Source organism: Poecilia mexicana, unplaced genomic scaffold (assembly GCF_051168715.1).
Source record: "Poecilia mexicana isolate PSO_F unplaced genomic scaffold, ASM5116871v1 scaffold_15, whole genome shotgun sequence".
NCBI classification, from domain to species: domain Eukaryota; kingdom Metazoa; phylum Chordata; class Actinopteri; order Cyprinodontiformes; family Poeciliidae; genus Poecilia; species Poecilia mexicana.
Genome location: NW_028263384.1, coordinates 947,725 through 967,412, shown reverse-complemented (window position 1 = coordinate 967,412; position 19,688 = coordinate 947,725). Strand labels below are relative to the sequence as shown.

The 19,688-nt window shown below is 46.5% G+C and overlaps 2 protein-coding genes across 2 annotated transcripts; both read left to right on the top strand.

Moving 5' to 3' along the window:
• The first annotated feature begins 1,390 nt into the window (after positions 1-1,390).
• riok3 (RIO kinase 3 (yeast)) lies at positions 1,391-6,991 on the top strand. The gene is made up of 13 exons (XM_014984027.2): positions 1,391-1,722; positions 3,024-3,139; positions 3,216-3,352; positions 3,646-3,753; positions 3,830-3,939; positions 4,012-4,155; positions 4,221-4,348; positions 4,631-4,813; positions 5,220-5,379; positions 5,760-5,840; positions 5,917-6,006; positions 6,078-6,191; positions 6,393-6,991. The coding sequence occupies exons 1-13, from the start codon at positions 1,687-1,689 to the stop codon at positions 6,504-6,506; spliced, it is 1,521 nt and encodes a 506-aa protein (XP_014839513.1). The 5' UTR covers positions 1,391-1,686; the 3' UTR covers positions 6,507-6,991.
• Positions 6,992-7,446: 455 nt separating this feature from the next.
• rmc1 (regulator of MON1-CCZ1) lies at positions 7,447-16,062 on the top strand. The gene is made up of 21 exons (XM_014984024.2): positions 7,447-7,665; positions 7,865-7,941; positions 8,031-8,115; positions 8,196-8,252; positions 8,328-8,414; positions 8,483-8,623; positions 9,519-9,622; positions 9,720-9,809; positions 9,897-10,002; positions 10,251-10,359; positions 10,426-10,470; positions 11,512-11,565; positions 11,633-11,761; positions 11,828-11,934; positions 12,011-12,130; positions 12,447-12,524; positions 12,599-12,703; positions 12,792-12,860; positions 12,997-13,084; positions 13,167-13,304; positions 14,557-16,062. Exons 1-21 carry the CDS (start codon positions 7,567-7,569, stop codon positions 14,634-14,636), a joined length of 1,968 nt encoding a protein of 655 aa, XP_014839510.1. The 5' UTR covers positions 7,447-7,566; the 3' UTR covers positions 14,637-16,062.
• The last annotated feature ends 3,626 nt before the right edge of the window (positions 16,063-19,688 follow it).

The following is a 19,688-nucleotide window of genomic DNA, read 5'->3' as shown; positions in this document are numbered from 1 at the left end:
TATTTGATTTCCTCCCCATTTTCTATTATTTAACATCTCAGGCAAAAAACATATGAGGACGAAATTATTCACTAATGTTTTCATCTGTTCATAAAACTGAAGGATTAAAGTAAGATAAAGAATAAAGAACCAAATTTAGTGTTGATTTCCCTAACCAATCACCGGGCCCCTTACGTGGAGTGAAACTGAAACTATTGAGCGTGGGAGAGGGCGCACTTTCTCTGTCTATAATCACATATTTCAATGACTTGAAACCATTCCTCCCTCCCTCCCTGGCAACTCCAGCCCCGGGCCCCCCGGTTTGGGGGGCAGCAGCCCCCCCAGGTCCCCCTATAGCTCCGTGCCTGATCTGATGTATGTTTAACTTTATGTTTAATTTAATTTGTGATCTGTTCACTACATTACTGCAATCTTTTAATAATGACCCATTTCCTACCTTCATTTATTCCTCATTTAAAAATCCTGAACAATGTAAATAGATCATTTTAATGCAATGTAAATATTAATATGTTCACATAAAATAATGTTCATCTCATATGTTAAACCCAGTAAATAATGAAACAGCATTTTAACAGGTTTGTCTTTATTATTGCGCTTTCATTTTGACAACAAACTTTCCGGGTTTCCGTGATATTTCCTGTCGTCTTTACCCACCTGCACGCGCATGCTGGTGGCAGCTTTGATGATGCGCGTTCACAACTCACCCCGGACTGACTGGGGAGCGCGCGCCAGCGGGAACGCGCGTCTTTTCATTGTGATGGCTGTCAAATTTTAATTATTTATTTACAAATTCCCTGCATTTGCCTGTGATGGTGAGGGTTATATGAGTTTATAATGAATCCAAAATGTTCTTTTTCTTTTGTGAAAAGATAAACTTTTAATATTTTCACTTGTCTTTGTCTGCTTTGTGTAGTATTTCACCTCTATCTACTAATATTTAATATTAAAATATGTTAAATTATGTAAATTCTTTCAATTGAAGATGCTGATTTATACTCTATAGTTTGTTGATGTGAGGTAATAAATATTATTTTGATGTGTATATTTTTCCATTTCATTTCAATTTTATTTATAGGATTGACTAGATTAAATAAGGTAAATTTACATACAATAATAATTTGGACTGTTTTTAATTAAACTAAATTCGTATTAGGCTTTATTTTTTTATTTTTTTTTAGAATCCATACAAATTCGAATGTAAATCTGAGTTCAGCAGATTTTCACTGAAATGATTCTCAACCATAAAATATCACTCTGGTTATTTTAAATTAAAATAAAAAATATATCGTAGCGGTTGTTTCCAGCATTTCTCGGTTATTTTCATAGTTTTTACCAAAATAAAAGTCACCTTGAACTGTCTTTTATTCTGAAGGCCTGATGTATGTTGATTGAGCTGTGACGTACTTCCTCCCGTCCAAGGTTCACCCTGTTATCTGTGGCTTCTCTGTCTTATTTCCACCTCAGATCGCCTGTAAAACCTTCTAAAACCTGTTGCTACTGAATCATTTCACATTATTCAGATTCACTGAAGTTCAAACTCCGGCTTTCTGTTTGCGTCACTTCGGTTTCCGGTCAGTTTTCGTGTCTTTTCCGACGTCTCTTTGTCGAAGTTGAATCGCAGTTAGCTCCAGAGCTAGGCATCATACCGTCCCGTAAAGAACCAATCAGCGGATCGATATCTGAAGCATGGACCAATCAGGAGTCGCAGCACAGACACAGAAGGTAAGCAGACATGTTGCTCAGGGCAGATTTTAACACTTTATCTTTTCTGTTCTTAGTTTTATTTGATTTTGAACAGTTTATCTCCGTCTTTTAGCTGGTAGGTGAAACCGAGACTTTTGACCCAATTTGTTTCAAACTAAAATCAAAATAAATCAACTTTATTCGTGTGAAAATTAGAAATTATTCTTTAAATTAGATGTTTCTCTAGTGTCGGCCATGTCTGCTGGACAGGAGATAACATTTAATAACTGGGTGTTTCCATCAGTCAACAACAGCAGCTCGGTGCTGAGAATCAGACCCAAACCAAACGGCGGAAAATGACTAATTTATTCATAAACTAACCTAAATAATGTGAGGCTTAATTAGGACGACCAGTAAAGAGCAGAAAGGACAGGAACTTTGAATCGGTTTGATTTTTTTCAGGCTTTTTATCCACATAAAATAAATCAGGAGAAGCGTGTTTTATTCAGTTTACAGTAAAATCGTGAGAAGTTGTGACCCAAAAAGATAATTAATTTTAAACCCTGTTTAGATATCATAATTTTTGTTGTCGTAGAAGACCTTTATACATATTCACCGTTTTAATTTGTCTAAATAACAAACTTCTTAGTTTGTTAAATCCAGAAGGTTTAACGTTTGTTACAGTAGAAAGTTTTCGCTCGTTAAAATGGGAATTTTCTGGCCTGAATCATGAACAGTTGAAGTTTTGAGTTGTTTTCTGATGAAACCTGAAATATTTACAGTACAGTGAAAATCATTCCAGTTTATTTTTATGATCCCAGACTTTGGTCGACATATTCATGACGTCAGTTAGTGATCACCATATAAATGTTTGAGAGCAATAATACCAGGCTCTGTGGTTGATTAAAAAACATGGATTTTCTTCAGAAAACTTTATAACCAAAAGAAACATTTTTTGGTTATAAAAAAAGAGAGAGAAGCCAGAATTAAATAAAATTGTGTTTCATCCAGACTTTGGTTTTTGGGATGAAAGCAGGAAATATAAAACCAGAATTTTATATTCAGTATTTGTGTGACGTCATCAGCTGTGGGCGTGGCCTAAATGAGCTCTGAACATGTCTGAACTTGTCCTTCATGATTCAGTTTGGGTGACCTCATCAGGAGAAGAGCCAATCAGAGCAGAGATCTCCACAGCCTCAGCCTAGGAGTAATCAGATTACAACCAAACATGATTACTTCCTGTATTTAACCGGGTTTCACAGAAAAACAGTAACAGTTCTGGTTTCCTCATATGACCCGGTCAGAACCAAACAGAACCGTTTCTGTTTTTGTTCTTCCAGAGTCCGTGGGGTTCTGTGGTCCTGGCGGCGCCGGCCTGCTCCCTGACAGAGGTGATGAGCGAGCAGCTGGCCCGGCAGCTGGATGAGGAGAACCAGGACTTCCCAGTGCTCCCACAGTGAGTCCAGTTCACACAAACCGCCTGGTTCTGACCCGCTTGTTGGGTTCTGTAACCCTGTTCTGCTCTGTCCCAGCCCAGCAGCCGACCCGGAAAAAGGTCCAGACACGGAGAGCGACCTGATGCTGGCCCAGATGCTGCAGATGCAGTTCGACCGCGAGTTCGACGACCAGCTGCGCCGCGAGGAGAGGAAGTTCAACGGAGACAGCAAAGGTAGACCGGGTTCTGGTTCTGGACCGGTTTCTCACAACCACTGAGACGTCGGGTCCTGAACCAGTTCATGTTTTAGACTGAATTTATTCCTGATTTCTTCCAGAGGTCCAGACTTCCTGTCCGTCCACATCTGAACTGATTCCTGATCCAAATGAACTGATTCCTCTTGTATAACTGAATCTATTTAAAATAAAACGAAGCAACGTTCAGCCTGGTTGGGGCAAACCCTGTGGTCCAGACTGCTCAATACTCTGTTCTGACCCGGTTCCATGTCGTTCTGGTTCTGTCTGCAGTGTCCATCTCCTTTGAGAACTACCGGAAAGTCCATCCATATGAGGACAGCGACAGCTCAGAGGACGAGGTGGACTGGCAGGACACGAGACACGACCCCTACCGGGCCGGTGAGGTCTGCTGCAGCACGGGTCGGGGGTACTGTCCGGAACCAGCGGGTAACCTGTGTGTGTGTGTGCGGTCCAGTGAAGCCCCAGACGGCGCCCCGCAGAGGCTTCAGTGGGAAGGGGAAGAACATCACCACCAAACACGACGAGGACGCCTGCGGACGGAAGAACACGGCCCGCATGGACAACGTGAGTCCATCTGCCTGGTTCTGGTCTGGTTCTGGTTGTTGTCATGGTAACCAGTTTGTCTCTCTGGCCCAGTTTGCCCCGGAGGTCCACGTGGGGGACGGGTTGGGGATGGACCTGAAGCTGTCCAACCAGGTCTTCAACTCCCTGAAGCAGCACTGCTACAGCGAGCAGCGCCGCAGCGCCCGGCTGCACGAGAAGAAGGAGCACTCCACCGCCGTACGTACCCGTCCCGGGCTCCGGACCCGGCTCTGGCTCCGGTTCTGACCCGTTTCCCTCCACAGGAGCAAGCCGTGGACCCGCGGACCCGCCTGCTCATGTACAAGATGGTGAACAGTGGAGTTCTGGAGAACATCAACGGCTGCATCAGCACCGGCAAGGAGTCGGTGGTGTTCCACGCCGACGGAGGGAGGTGAGGCCAGGATCCGGGTCAGAACCGGGCTGGACGGTCTGGACCCAAACCATTTGGCTCACAACTCAACCGGACTGGTCAGGCAGTTCGGTCGGGTTCTGACAGATTCCCGACTCGATTCTTCGTCAAATCAGAACTTTCCTGAGTTCTGATCTGTTCAGACTGGAACAGGTTTGTTTCTGGGATCGTGTCGGGACTCTGTTTAGACAAGGGTCTGAACCCAACCGATCAGCCTGGTTCCGATCAGCCTGGTTCCGATCCATCTGGTTCTGTGTGTCCCAGCCTGGAGGAGCAGCCGGTCCCGGAGGAAGTGGTTCTGAAAGTCTTCAAGACGACGCTGAACGAGTTCAAGAACCGGGACCGCTACATCAAGGACGACTACCGCTTCAAAGAGCGCTTCAGCAAACTGAACCCCAGGAAGGTGATCCGGCTCTGGGCCGAGAAGGAGATGCACAACCTGGCCAGGTACCAGAACGGCCGCCGTGTTGCGCCGCCTCAATCATAGCGGAGTTCCGCGGGTGACGTCAGGACGATGTCACCTCTGGATCCAACGTTGGTTCTTTTTAGGGTCGTTTTCTCAGGATTGATCTAGAAATACTTTTATCTCATTCTTCTTTCGCCTTCTCTACTTCTGTTGTCCAGTTTTGCTCCTGAAAGCAGCGCAGCGACACTTAGCCAGACAGGAAGAAGGAGGCGTTGGTTTTTCCAAATTTTTAGCCTTTTATGATATGATATTCTTTACACCATTTTAACATATATTTAAAAGGTAAACATGGTTCTGAAGGTGTGGCAGGTTTCATTTTGTCGTGGCGTTGCGCAGCGCTAACATAGAGGAAGCCTTGGACTGAAACCATGGCAACCTTGTCCTCAGGATGAAGAAGGCGGGGATTCCCTGTCCAGACGTGGTTCTGCTGAAGAAGCACATCCTGGTGATGTCATTCATCGGGAAGGACCACGTTCCTGCGCCCAAAATCAAAGACGTGGCTCTGGGGTCCGAGGAGGCGGCGGAGGCGTACCGCCAGGTGCTGCAGGTAGGACACATCCACGCATCCTTAAAATGTCTGAAATTCATCAAAGGAAACCCAAACTGGCCTTAAATACGTTAATCACAGGCTTACAGTTTGCTTTAGTTGAACTATTTAATCTCAGTCTATGGAGGTTTTTTTTCTGGACTTTTTGTCTCAGGCATAATTTGAGTCACACAGAAATCTAAACTCGCTGCATTCTGAGAGTCGAGGTTAAGGCTGCTAGCAACTAGCTGCTAATACCTGCTAGCTCACTAGTTTGCCTGATATCTCTGTGCTAGCCAGTAAGCAAAGAAGTCATAAGGTCAAGTTTATGGATCAGAGCCCAGGTTCGGATCAGAACCCGGGTTTGGATCCTCAGTAGCTCTCCTCTGATCTCTCGTCAGCTGATGCAGCGCCTCTATCAGGACTGTAGCCTGGTCCACGCCGACCTCAGTGAATACAACATGCTGTGGTACCAGGGGAAGGTACGGCCCGTTTTCCTGGTTCTGTTCAGGTTCGCCGGTGCTCAGCTTCACCTTCATCCTCCTCCTCCTCCTCCAGGTGTGGCTGATAGATGTCAGCCAGTCGGTGGAGCCCACCCATCCTCACGGCCTGGAGTTCCTCTTCAGGGACTGCAGGAACGTTGCCACGGTAACGGCAGCTTCACTCAGGTACGGGCCGCTTCATCAGAGGAGTGATGGTTGACGGTTCTGGTTCTCCAGTTCTTCCAGAAGAGGGGAGTGAGCGAGGCGCTGAGTGTCTACGACCTTTTCAACGCCGTCACTGGACTCAACATCCCGGTCAGCGCCGACGACGACGCACACTTCCTGGCTGAGGTAACGGAGTGACTGGACCCGGCCGGTTCTGGAAGCAGCATGCTGGTACCAGCTAACAGACTGCTGGCTCCAGTTAGCTGCTAATTTTACCTTCAACATCATGATATGGGGTGTTGATTGAAAGAGGTCAAAATATAAGAAAACTTCTCAGACCCGTCCGTTCTGAGCGTGTGCGGTGACCCCTCACCTCTCTCCTCACAGATTGTTGCCATGGAGAAGCGGAACGAGGACCACGTCCAGAAGCGGGGGAAGAAGACGTTCCCGGTGATGTCGGAGGACGGCGATCCTCCTTTAGACCCCGACTCTGATGACTAGTTCCCCCCTCCCTCTAACGGCCCGACTCGCTTTGATCCGCCATGTCAGAACCGCTGGCGTCCGGTCCCACCGCCTCCTCCCAGGCGGGACGGAGCGCCACCTCCTGGCTGCAGGAGGCAGAGAGCGTCATGTCCTCCTGCTTATTGCTGTTTGATGTGATGAAGACAATAGAAGCAGACGGAGGTTTTCACTCCAGACCTGATGGGTGAAAGCCAATCAGATGTCCTAGTTAAATCCACCGAGCTGCAGCTATAAACTGGGTGTTTTCATCATGAATCGGTCTGTGTGTTTTGATTTTTAAAAGGTGTTGAGCTCAGGTTTCTTGCTGTAGTTCCATGTTTGATTTTAACCAGGTGGGACAAAAGAGGAATGTTAGGATTCATTGACTGAATGTGGAAAATGAAATGTTTGCTGTGAGAAAACATCATAAATGTTTTTATTCAAACTCATACGAAGTAGGTAAACAATAAAAAAATATAAAGGCATGAGAATCTACTGTTTTTATTTATACAGGCGACCATTCAATACTTTTCTGCTGAAGAACATGAAGCTCGTGATTCATGACAGATCACATGACTAAATAAGTGAATGCTTCCGGTTTGGATCTGTCAAAATAAGACTTTCAAGTTACAAGACGGATTCTGTCCCGTTGTCGGATTCAGCATCACCGAACTTCAACCCCCTGGAGATCATGATCTTCATCTAAACAATCCCCACATCCTCCTGAAGAAAATAAGTTTCTGAAAAATACTAACAGAAAAAGGGTCTGAAAAGAGAGATCAATCCTAATCTCCATTGTAACTTATATTTAGATAAAATATTACACGTCAAAATAAGAATTGATTAAATATAGTATTTCTTCAACTAATTGAATTAATTAAACACCGATGATTAATATAAAACTAGAGCTAGAATTCCCCGTTAAGTTGATCCCGGTTATGCTCTTATTTTGAAGGAGTGAAGCGAAAGTTCCGTTCTTCAGCTAAAGCTAATGCTCCGCTGCTTCCGCGTTGTTTTCCTCCTTCAAACTGCAGGTAAGGTGAAGGCCAGGTGAATCGGGATGGCGGAGGAACATTACCTGGAGCTGAGCGAGAACCCGGTCCAGTTTGAGCATGCGTCGAGCGTCAACAACGTCTTCTTCGATGAAGCTAACAAACAGGTAAGCTAACCCGGTGGCCTCCATTCAGTTAGCAGGCTGTTAACAAGACTTGGTTTACACCTGGTTACACAGGTAACAAATGATGTGTTTGAATTAGCTGTTTGTAGCAGAACTAGAACCGGCAGGGAGAAGGGGTGTATTTTCTTTTAAAACAATTTGACATGTTGCGGGTTTTTGGTGCCCTGCGTTCTGTCTGCAGGTGTTTGCGGTGCGTTCAGGTGGAGCCACAGGTGTGGTGGTGAAAGGGCCTGATGACAAAAGCAGCGTTGCCTTCAGGTACATCAGATCAGATCAGGTTCGAAGCTGTGAAGTGTCCAGAATGAAGAGGTCAAAGGTCAGGCTGAGGGTTCTGTTTTCCTCTGCAGAATGGATGACAAAGGGGAGGTTAAGTGCATCAAGTTCTCCATCGGGAACAAGATCCTGGCGGTCCAGCGGACCTCCAAGTCCGTGGTGAGTTCAGGGACCGTTTGGAGGTAGAAAGGATCTGGGTTGTTTGGTTCTGGTTCATAACCGTCTGACCGCGTTTTCAGGACTTCATCAACTTCATCCCCGACTATCCGCACACAGAGTTCACCCAGGAGTGTAAGGTTGGTCCATCTGCAGGTCAAAGGTCAAGTAATGGAGGCGGTTCTGTCCGCTAACAGCTTCTGTTGCTCCTGCAGACGAAGAACGCCAGCGTTCTGGGGTTCTGCTGGACCAGCTGGAATGAGATCGTCTTCATAACGGACCAGGGCATAGAGTTCTACCAGGTTGGCCCGGGTCATTCCCCGGAGACTCGGTTCTGACCCGGAGCTCACCTGTGTGTCCGTGTGTCCAGGTGTTCCCAGACAAGCGCAGCCTGAAGCTGCTGAAGAGTCAGAGCATCAACGTGAACTGGTACCAGTACTGCCCAGAAACGGCCGTGATCCTTCTGTCCACCACGGTGCAGGGCAACGTCCTGCAGCCGTTCGCCTTCCGGGTCCGTCTCTCCTGATCCGTTCTGGAAGTTCTGGTGTAGCACAGAACCTTACTGTAGAGCGGATAATATTAGCATGCTAACCCCTCAGGCTGTATGATTTCCATGTTTCCCATTAGCGTTTTGCATTTCAGGATAACGGATTTTTTTCAAGATGGCCGCTGTTTTTGAGCTTTTTAACGTTGACGTTCCCCGTTTTCATGACTTTGTCACATCATACGTTTTCGACTTTGATCAACATTTTCATGCAACTTTAAAGTAATAATATGTAGCAGTTTGTGAGTCTCACACCAACTGTAAGATGAAGGTGTGGAAGACAGTTGCTTGCTGTCTTATTGGTTAGCGTTAGCGTCCGCTAATTTTTTTGTGTGTAGCAGTTTATCACTAGTTCAAGCACATTTTTAGGCTTTTAGAAGTCTGGTGTTAAGCAAATTTTTATGTTTGTTAATGTACACAATTTTTTTTATGTCAGCTGGAAGGAGATGAAGATGATTGACTGAAAAATAGTAGCTAAGATGTTAGCATTAGCTTCTGCTAATTTTTTGCATTGTCAAAGTTGGTATTCTTGTTTAGCTAGTTAGTGAATCGAACTTTTTAATTAGCTGTGTCCCATAACTACTGCTGATGTTAGATCTCAATTACAACCACGGCAGCCATTTTGCAAAATGTAAAACAGAAAAAATAAATAAAAGAATAAATGAGGAAAATATACATAATTTATATTATTCAAAATATGGAGGCTATGATTTGACACAACAGTTTCATCTAATTTGTGATTTTAGTGAAAAAATGAATTTTCCATGACAACCATGGCAGCCATCTTGAATTCTTCAGTGGCCATGTTTGTGAAGTGATTTATTTATCTGACATATTCACCATCTTCTTCTCTGACCTCCAGAACGGAACCATGACCAAGATGGCCAAGTTCGAGATCGAGCTGCCGGTCGTCCCCAAACCAGCCAAGCTGACGCTGTCGGAGAGGGACATCGCCATGGCAACCATGTAGGTGGCGGTTGGTTGGGCTGGTTGATGATGACTGATGATGAAGCTGCGCGCTCTGTGTGTGTGTGTGTGTGTGTGTGTGTGTGTGTGTGTGTAGCTACGGCCAGCTGTACGTCATGTACCTGAAGCACCACTCCCGGACGGTGAACAGCCCCGGAGCCGAGGTGGTCCTCTACCACCTGCCCAGGTGAGTCGCCGCTGCATTCAGAACACCCACTCCAGAACCGGCCCGGTTCCGACACCGACCCGTCCCTCTGGTTCTGCTCTTCTCCAGGGAGGGCGCCTGTAAGAAGAGCCACGTCCTGAAGCTCAACACCACCGGGAAGTTTGCCCTGAACATCGTGGACAACCTGATCGTCGTCCACCACCAGAGTTCTCAGGTCAGCCGGCCGGACCCGGGACTCGGCAACTGGACTCGGACTTCACTCATACAGGACTCGACTTGCACTGGCCCCTGACGACAGGCCTAAGCCTGAGACTCGAGTCTTGCCCTTTGTTTCCAGCCTTCAGCTGATTATTTGATGTAAACTTGTAGATTTGACCTGTGACTCTCCGGGTTTGGACCTGGTACCTGGCAGACTCGTTTCTGTCGTGTGCTGACGGACTGACCCGTGTTTTTCTCTGGCAGACGTCTCTGATCTTCGACATCAGGCTGAAGGAACCGGACTGCGCCGTTAACACCCACCAGCCGGTTCTGCCGGCCCGGTCCATCCATCCCTACAGGATTCCTCTGTCAGGTACCCGACCCAGTCAGAACCACCCTCCAAGTCCACGTTCAAACCTGACTCCGAGTGTTTCTGCAGGTCCGGCCGCCGTCCCGACTCAGCCACCGGTTCCGTGTCAGCTCTGTATCCTTTGGGTTTTAGCATCAGAACCAGGTCAGAACCGCTGACTGGCTAAAACTTTCAGAAAATTACTGGGAAGGCAGAAAGCTGAATGAGGTCAGTTCTTCACCGCCGACAGGAAGTAGACCCGATTCTTTAACCCAGAACAAAGTTTATTTTTCATAAAATCACAAGATCTTCTGATTGTTCAAGCTTTGTGACCAAAAAAGAAAATTTATTTCCTGTTTTCAAACATTTAAATTGAGGAAAAAAATCCTGATCAAAGAACAAGTCAAAGGGTTTGCTGACTTGTTGGGTCAAATCTTTCCAAATTAAAATTTCATATCCAGGTTTTTCTACCGTTTGGTCTCTCCAGGATTTTACTATTTATTTTACTGATTTATTTTTTTTATTTTACTTTAGAACCAGATTTTATTTATTCATCTTATAATTTCTCCAAACATAACTCAAAAAGTTCCTCCTGGTCGTGAGATTCATGATGGAGACGTTCAGTTACATAAATTAAACGGTAACATGTTGGGTAGCTCTGCTAATCCACCTCCTTTGCTTTTGCTTCTCCTCTATGAATTTGTCTGGTTGGAATGATGGGGTAGGGGATGAGATGATGGGGTAGGGGATGAGATGATGTTGGGGTAGGGGATGAGATGATGTTGGGGTAGGGGATGAGATGATGTTGGGGTAGGGGATGAGATGATGTTGGGGTAGGGGATGAGATGATGTTGGGGTAGGGGATGAGATGATGGGGTAGGGGATGAGATGATGGGGTAGGGGATGAGATGATGGGGTAGGGGATGAGATGATGGGGTAGGGGATGAGATGATGGGGTAGGGGATGAGATGATGGGGTAGGGGATGAGATGATGGGGTAGGGGATGAGATGATGGGGTAGGGGATGAGATGATGGGGTAGGGGATGAGATGCTTGTTATGATTGTTTGAATTTTCTCTCTGCATCTATGAGAGAGAGAAAACTCCTGTTTGACTCGTTGAGGGTCAAAGGTCACTTACTTTAGATGTTTAGTTTATTTTCCTGACTTCTGACCCAGACTCTTCCTCCTGGAGCGTCTTTCAGCCCGACATCATCATCAGCGCCAGTGAAGGTTTGTCCTGCTCCTGCCCAAGTTAACGGTGACTGGATTGTTCCGTAACCTCTCACCTGTGCCCCAGGTTACCTGTGGTACCTGCAGGTGAGGTTGCCCCCTACTGTCCATCTGCTGCAGGACAAGGGCAAGCTGATGGACTTCCTGCTGCGACGGCGGGACTGCAAGATGGTGATCCTGTCCGTGTGCTCTCAGAGTGCGTCTCCCGGTTGTCGGCGTCTCCACCTGCCAGGCAGGAAACTCACGACTGTTTCTGTTCCAGTTCTGGACGGGCAAGAGAAGGGCAGCCTGCCCGTGGTGGCGACCGTCTTCGACAAGCTCAACCAGGTGTACAAGGAGTACCTGGAGGCGGAGCAGAGCTACACGGCGGTGAGCGCTGGAGTCCCCGGCTCTCTGAACAACCGGCGACCCAGTTGGGCTAAACGAGTCTCTGTTGGGTCTGCAGGCCATGGAGTCGGGTCCGAGTCGGGGCGGTGGCGCCCAGAAGCGGCCGGTCCGGACGCAGGCCGTCATTGACCAATCAGACATGTACACACACGTCCTGTCAGCATTCACAGAGAGGAAGGTGGGAGGAGCAGGGAGGCATCCCATAATGATCCGTCATCAAAACATGGATAATTTATCATTAAATATCAGATTTTATTCATCTAACGTCCCTGTAGGCTCAGCGGTTTGTCGCTGCACGCTGTAACTACACTGTTCTAATCTCCAGCTTTGATGGAGAACATATAAAAATTAATAGTCCAGAGTACATTTTCACCAAAATGCTTTAGTTTTTATAATTAATTTCACATAAAGTGTTTTTACCTCCAAACTAAAACTTATTTAGGCTGATTCAAAAAGTAATCTGCTGCTAAACGGTTATGTTCGTTTTCCTGCAGGACGTGTCCCATAAGTTCATCATCGCCGTGCTGATGGAGTACATCCGCTCCCTGAACCAGAACCAGATCACCGTCCAGGTAAAACGCGCAGAGTGAGCGCTCCAGCCTCCCGTTTCCCCATCTTTGATGGCGCTGCCTCTGATTGGTTGCAGCATTACCTGTATGAGCTGGTGATCAAGACTCTGGTCCAGAACAACCTGTTCTACATGTTGCACCAGTTCCTGCAGTACCACGTCCTCAGCGACTCCAAACCTCTGGTCAGAACTTCAGCACGGTGGTGGCAGCATCATGCTGAGGGGGGGCAGCGACCTGACTCAGCTGGTTCTGTTTGGTTCTGTGTTTCAGGCCTGCCTGCTGCTGTCTCTGGAGAGCACCTACCCTCCAGCCCACCAGCTGTCTCTGGACATGCTCAAGGTACAGAACCGAACAGGAACTGGGCCGGAACCAGCCCAGAACCAAACAGAACCTCACCAGGCTACACGCTAACATTCTATCCATCCTGCTAATCTTTCTCCCTCCCACTAACTGCTCTCCCATCTCGTCTCTCCAGCGCCTGTCGACGGCTAACGATGAGATCGTGGAGGTTCTGCTGTCCAAGCAGCAGGTTCTGGGCGCGCTCAGATTCATCCGCAGCGTTGGTACGACGGTTAGCCGTTAGCTCCACAGCTCTTCGACCATATAAGGCCTTCTTGTAACCGTTCACCCGGTTTGTTGACGCAGGCGGCCATGACAACGTGTCAGCCAGGAAGTTCCTGGATGCGGCGCGGCAGACGGGAGACCAGATGTTGTTCTACACCGTGTTCCGGTCATTCCAGCAGCGGAACCAGCGCCTCAGAGGAAACCCGTCCTTCAACCCAGGTCAGAACCAGAACCTCTTCCATCTGGCCTCTGTAGTTCAGAGTGATGCACAGCTGCCATCTTGTTTCCAGCTGGTGTTCATTCAGACTTTGAATTCAGAGGACTGATTGAACTAAAAGCCTGTTTTTATATTTTCTGTTGTTTAGAATTTTTTTCCAAGAAACCAAAGGGAAGGAATAAAAATCAATTAAAATCAGATTAAGAATAATTTTTATTTTAAAAGATCTTAAGAGAAAACATGTTTCATTGTTTCCTGAAGACGACATAAAAACTAAGAAACTGCTGACAGAGCAGCTAACCGCTGAGACAGAGCGGTTACCCGCTCTGTCTCAGCGGTTACCCGCTCTGTCTCAGCGGTTAGCTGCTCTCTCTCTCAGCGGTTACCCGCTCTGTCTCAGCGGTTAGCCGCTCTGTCTCAGCGGTTAGCCGCTCTCTCTCAGCGATTAGCCGCTCTCTCTCAGCAGTTAGCCGCTCTCTCTCAGCGGTTACCCGCTCTGTCTCAGCAGTTAGCCGCTCTCTCTCAGCGATTAGCCGCTCTCTCTCAGCGGTTAGCCGCTCTGTCTCAGCGGTTACCCGCTCTGTCTCAGCGGTTAGCCGCTCTGTCTCAGCGGTTAGCCGCTCTGTCTCAGCGGTTAGCCGCTCTGTCTCAGCGGTTAGCCGCTCTCTCTCTCAGCGGTTAGCCGCTCTCTCTCTCAGCGGTTAGCCGCTCTCTCTCTCAGCGGTTAGCCGCTCTCTCTCAGCGGTTAGCTGCTCTGTCTCAGCGGTTAGCCGCTCTGTCTCAGCCGTTAGCCGCTCTGTCTCAGCCGTTAGCCGCTCTCTCTCTCAGCGGCTAGCCGCTCTCTCTCTCAGCGGTTAGCCGCTCTCTCTCAGCGGTTAGCCACTCTGTCTCAGCGGTTAGCCGCTCTCTCTCTCAGCGGTTAGCCGCTCTCTCTCTCAGCGGTTAGCCGCTCTCTCTCAGCGGTTAGCCGCTCTCTCTCAGCGGTTAGCCGCTCTCTCTCTCAGCGGTTAGCCGCTCTCTCTCTCAGCGGTTAGCCGCTCTCTCTCTCAGCGGTTAGCCGCTCTCTCTCTCAGCGGTTAGCCGCTCTCTCTCTCAGCGGTTAGCCGCTCTCTCTCAGCGGTTAGCCGCTCTGTCTCAGCGGTTAGCCGCTCTGTATTGAGCAGCGTCTCTCATCATAGAACGATTTCAGCAACTGTCATGAGATGCTAATACTAGCCTGGTAGCTGAGTTACAGTCTGATGTGTCGGTTACCAGGGGAACACTGCGAGGAGCATGTGGCCCACTTCAAGCAGCTGTTTGGGGAGCAGGCGCTGATGAAGCCATCCACGGTGTGACCCCCCGCCCCCACATGATGACCTCTGACCCCCATAGGACCAAATGGACCCAGCAGAACCTCCAGGAAGGTTCCAGCATCATCCTCTTCCTCACAGCCCAAATCTCTCTCTGAATAACTCCAGCTGGAAATATTTACACTGCTAATCTGTCATTTATTTCATTATAATTATAATGAAATAAACTGCAGATGATTTTTTTGGAACATTAAGTGTGAAATGTAACTTCATCCCTAAAATACAGTGACTTTCAGAGCAGCAGATCCTGTAATATTTGTGTAGCTATAACTCCATGTCTGTAAATAAACACATGAACACTGAAACAGGAAATCAGTATCTGGGTCACCTGTTGTGGGCGGAGCCTGAGCTGCACCTGTAGGCAAGGCGTAGATCCCATCTCATTATTGGAGGGATTATAAACAGGAACATTTGAAGTGAAATTCAAATGTTGCTTCTATACGAGTTTTGTTCAGTCTGACTGATCGAATCTCTGCTACACCTTTACAAACATTTAAGGCTCTAAATACAAAAAATTCCTCATAAACATTTATTTGTTGAAATGGCTCCCAATACCAGTTATGGGCTATTTAAATTATAACTTAAGTTGCTTTATTTTTAAGCCGTTTTTAGTTTTGCCATGTCCTGGGTGTCGGAGAACCAACAGGTAGATAGAAATGAATATCTGGGGGGTATTATAACTTAAACGTGACACTGAAAGCACCAGGGCTTCTACAGAAAAATATTCAGATTTTATTTTGTGGCTCTACATTGAAGACAATGAGAAATAAAGGCAGTTTTCTGTTTTTCTATCCGCTCTCAGCTCCCACTCTGAGCTGGTCCACCTGCTCAGCTCCTCCCTCCCGTTTCAAACTCTTCTAATTAACTAAAAGTTAAAGAGTTAAATATGAATGAGATGTTTGCTACCTTTAACAAAAAGCTTAAGTCTATGAAAGCAGTGTAGCAGTTTTGCTACTAAGGCAGTTTATCATGATTCAGCCAAAGTAATAAAATAAACTGCAGTCTGATTTTTATTGTCAATGTGTTTCCTGTTATTGAGCAGTGAAAGTAAATAAAATGTTTACATTTCTTTTAAGTATTTACTTACTGGAGGGTTTTTATTTGTGCTACAGAGCCACAGCTAACAGCTAACAGCTAGCTCCTCACTTAGCGGCTCTGACTGAGCCTGTGGTTCAGCCAGCTGTTGCTCCCCCTTCACTTTGGACTGAACCATTGTTCTAATAATGGTGGGGGGCCTAAAAATTCATTCTTATTTTTTCTGAGATAAATGGCAGATTCAATTCATTTTTTGTTTCTTTTGTCTTTTCATAAAGGCAAAAGAGGGGGGGGGGATTTATACCTATGCGTGTATGATTCTGCATAACTTTGATGTAAATCTGTGATCATTACGTAAAATAAAGGATTATAATAAGTCTGGATTTTATGTGAACTTAACGGCTTTTCTCCACTGACTGAGAACAATCACAACATTTAAAACTTTACATCTACTCACCTGAGCAGGTTTGAAGCTGCAGACATCCTGACAGCCACCAGGGGGCGACGGTCCTCACAAACCACCCGGAGCTCAAGATTACTGCAAGTAAAACTAATAATTGAAAGAAGCTGCTTAACTTTTTTCCTTCAGTAAGTCACATTTTTTTTTTATAAAAGACGTGTGACTCCTTCAGGCTCAAAACCTTAAGGAGCCTGAAGACTGCAGTTGGACACAAAATGGTTAATAAAGTAGGATTGGGAGGAAAATAATGCACCAAATTTTCTACAAATATACTTCAGCTGAAATCTAATAAAATGCAGTTATGTTTATGGTTATTATAATCCAGGATGTGGATGTTTGCACAAAACTCTACCCAATAGGGTGATTTTTGATAAAAACTCTTGAAAACATTCCAATAATCTGAAGCTGTACAATATAAAACTGTTGGCCAACAGGGGGCAGGACTGAGCCGACCAAAACCATCAGATTAGCCGTTTAACCTAATTTAAAAAGCTTAATTCTGACCACTTGAAGATTAAAGTTAACTAAGCAGATATTTATAAGACCAGGACTTGGCACTTTTTGCACATTATTCCAACAAAAACAGCTGAAAAACCTTAACAGCAAAAATTAGCCTAACCTACCGCCAAATTAGCATGTTTAGCTTCAAGTGAAACGCGGCTAAATTAACGCCTTGGGGAAAACAATTCAAAATATTAACAGTTTGTTATAATCTGCGAAGGGTTTGAAGCATCTAGAGTATTAAAATGAGCTACATTAACTTTCATTATATTTAATAAACTTACATGAGTCCAGTCCCGCTGGTTTCTTCTCCGACACGAACAGATCCAGGTTCAGGTAATTCTCCTACACTGCCCCCATCTGGCGGTTCACAGAACCGCATCTCTTCCCATTATATTTTTGCGACTTGAAATTTGTTTAATATTTCTTAAGCAGCTCATTGGGACATATTTAAAGTATTTTGAAGCCAATAACACAAACTTTTTTTTCCCGAATCACTTAATCTATAGTAGAGGATTAGGGCCACTTCCAGCCACACTACAGAAAACATCTAGCTGATACCTCTTACTTCTGTCATGTTTGCGGCTTTCAGCCTCTAGGTCAGAGGTTCCCAAACTGTGGGGCGCGCCCCCTAGGGGGTGCGCCGTGTCATTGCAGGGGGGGCGCGGGAAGCCGTCTGGATGAAAAACAACAAAACATGAACACTGTATGCGCTGGGTTTTTACCTTAGAATGGCCAACTCTCTGTTATTCCTCTGTCAATTTGATACAGTAGAGGCTTCCACACTTCCCATATCTGTGTCCTCTGTCACTTTTATCAGCAGTTAAAACTGTTTAATCCGTTGTTAACATGTGGTAACCTGTTTTTCCGAGCCGCCTTTAAACGCAACATGAGCGCTACGACGCTCGCGCTGGGTTTCCACCTGTGAAGGAGACCTGCTGCTGCTGGGCGGAGCTACGTAGGTTTGTGTTAGAATCACGGCAGCAAACCAGCAAAACGCAAAGAACTTTTCACAGTTTTTCCCTCCAAACTAACCGACTGAGTTGAGTAAAGCTGCTGGATGCAGCTAATGTTAGCTAAAAGATGACTAGCTAATGTTAGCTAAAAGATGACTAGCAGGTAATGTTAGCTAAAAGATGACTAGCTAATATCAATACAGAACCTTAAGCTTAGCAAGTACCTTGTAGGCTACCGATGTTGGTGCCTACTTTCAGCTACGTACATTCATTTTGCCCCCCAAAAAGTTGATTTCCGACCCCCCGCCCCGCCCCAACGTTTCAACCAGACAGCCATTTGTAATCCTTAGGGGGGGGCGCAGAAAATGTTTGGAAACCACTTGGGGGGCGCAGAAGAAAAAGTTTGGGAACCACTGCTCTAGGTGATGTCTTTAGGTGGCCTCCAACTTCCACTGGACGTTTTGACCCTTAACCCCAACACCCTCCAGTCACTGCTTGTCCTCTCTTGGTCTCTAGCTGAACTGCTCCTGTTCTAGCCGACTAGCTGCTCCTTCTGCTGCCTCCCCCAGCCTGCGGACAGCAATCTGCCGCTCCTTCCTGCTACTCCCAGAGCCGTGCGTCTTCCACACAGTCCTGTGGGACTGTCAGTTCAATCAGGAAGATCTTCTTTGACTCCTCCAACCACAAAAACCTCATCAGGTCTCTGCGATGTCTTCACACACTACGGGAAGTCTGGCCTCCTTCCCAGCTCCACTCTTGATTGTGTAATCTCAGTCATGGACTAAAAGTCTTGATGCTTTGGGGAAAGCCTCCTGGGAAAAACGTGACAGGCAGACATTTTGAGACCGAAGGAAACATTGGCACCTCTACAGCGAGGCCAGACTCTGACTAACTCTACACCACCGGGTTCTCAAATCCAGGCCTAAAGACGCGGCGTTAGCTGCATCTTTGCTTCTACACACCAGAATCAATCAGGTTATTAGTGAACTTCACTGCATACTGAGGAGTTCATTATCTGGTTCAGGTGACCAGGGACACTTCTTAAAGTTGCAGGACACCAGATTAGATGACCCTTGACCTTTTTGGGTTGTTTTCCATTACAGTTGGATAAGCGCTCTAGTGAATGTGTCGTCATCTAGTTGAGGGGTCCCAGAGTCTGAAAAGTAGCAAAACGTGATCAGTACTCGACACAAACGACGGAGGAGATGGAGGTTATGTTGGACATTCTGCTCAGTCCACCATTGTCCCTAAACACTCCAAACACACTCAGGCGTTGTACGTTTTTCCAAATGGTGGTTTGGCTTGTTGAAAGGGAGTCGCACTCGTGATGCAATCAGTGACTGTCGGTCTTCTGATGTCATGTTTTCAGTCTAATTCAGTGACCGAATCATAACTGCTACTAGAGGAAAACCTTGACCACAGAACCAAGACCCAGAGCTGGAACATCGACAGATCGTCACCAAACGATTTACTGTAGATTTAAGGTTGCATTGACACCAGACCTGTTTAGACCAACTCTAGTCCGTTTGCCTAGAAAACCCGGTTCGGTTGGGGAGGTGTGAACGCTAACCGACCTTTGACCTCTGGTCCTCCAAACCTCGTCTGGGTTCAGTTGAAGTGAAACTCTGGTTTGGTTTGAATGTGAACGCCAAGCGGACCAAAGACCCCTCCAAAAGCAGGAAGTGGACTACAGCATTCAGGACATTCTGGGTAAATACAACGAAAGCTAACATGCTAGCCTAGAGCTAGTAGCAGAAATGGCTGCTAGCGCCATTTTGCTAAAGAGAAATCCTCCAACCGCTAAAATCGGACACCTCCATCTTGTTTCCATCTGGTGAAGAAAGAAGTTGCTCTCAGTGTCTTCAGAGGTTTTTAGTCATTTCCTTCAATGGTTCTTGGTGCAGCGCCCCCACAGGTCAGGAGGGGAACAGGTTGCTTAAGGGTTTGGTTGATTTGACTCGGCGAGAAAGAGAACTGAGTCTATTAGGTGTTAAGCAGCCTTAATGAGAGGACTACTTCAAGGCCCAGAATCTGGTTCTGGCGATGAAAGAAGACAGAAGTATGACCCGTGTTGATTCACACACC

Excerpts from the sequence above, each read along its gene's own strand:
- riok3 (XM_014984027.2), top strand. The coding sequence starts at position 1,687 with ATGGACCAATCAGGAGTCGCAGCACAGACACAGAAG. Across the intron at positions 3,754-3,829 it reads ACACGACCCCTACCGGGCCG|TGAAGCCCCAGACGGCGCCC; the intron begins GTGAGGTCTGCT and ends TGTGCGGTCCAG. Across the intron at positions 6,192-6,392 it reads ACGCACACTTCCTGGCTGAG|ATTGTTGCCATGGAGAAGCG; the intron begins GTAACGGAGTGA and ends CTCTCCTCACAG.
- rmc1 (XM_014984024.2), top strand. The coding sequence starts at position 7,567 with ATGGCGGAGGAACATTACCTGGAGCTGAGCGAGAACCCGGTCCAGTTT. Across the intron at positions 10,360-10,425 it reads CTACAGGATTCCTCTGTCAG|GTCCGGCCGCCGTCCCGACT; the intron begins GTACCCGACCCA and ends GTGTTTCTGCAG. Across the intron at positions 12,704-12,791 it reads TCAGCGACTCCAAACCTCTG|GCCTGCCTGCTGCTGTCTCT; the intron begins GTCAGAACTTCA and ends TCTGTGTTTCAG.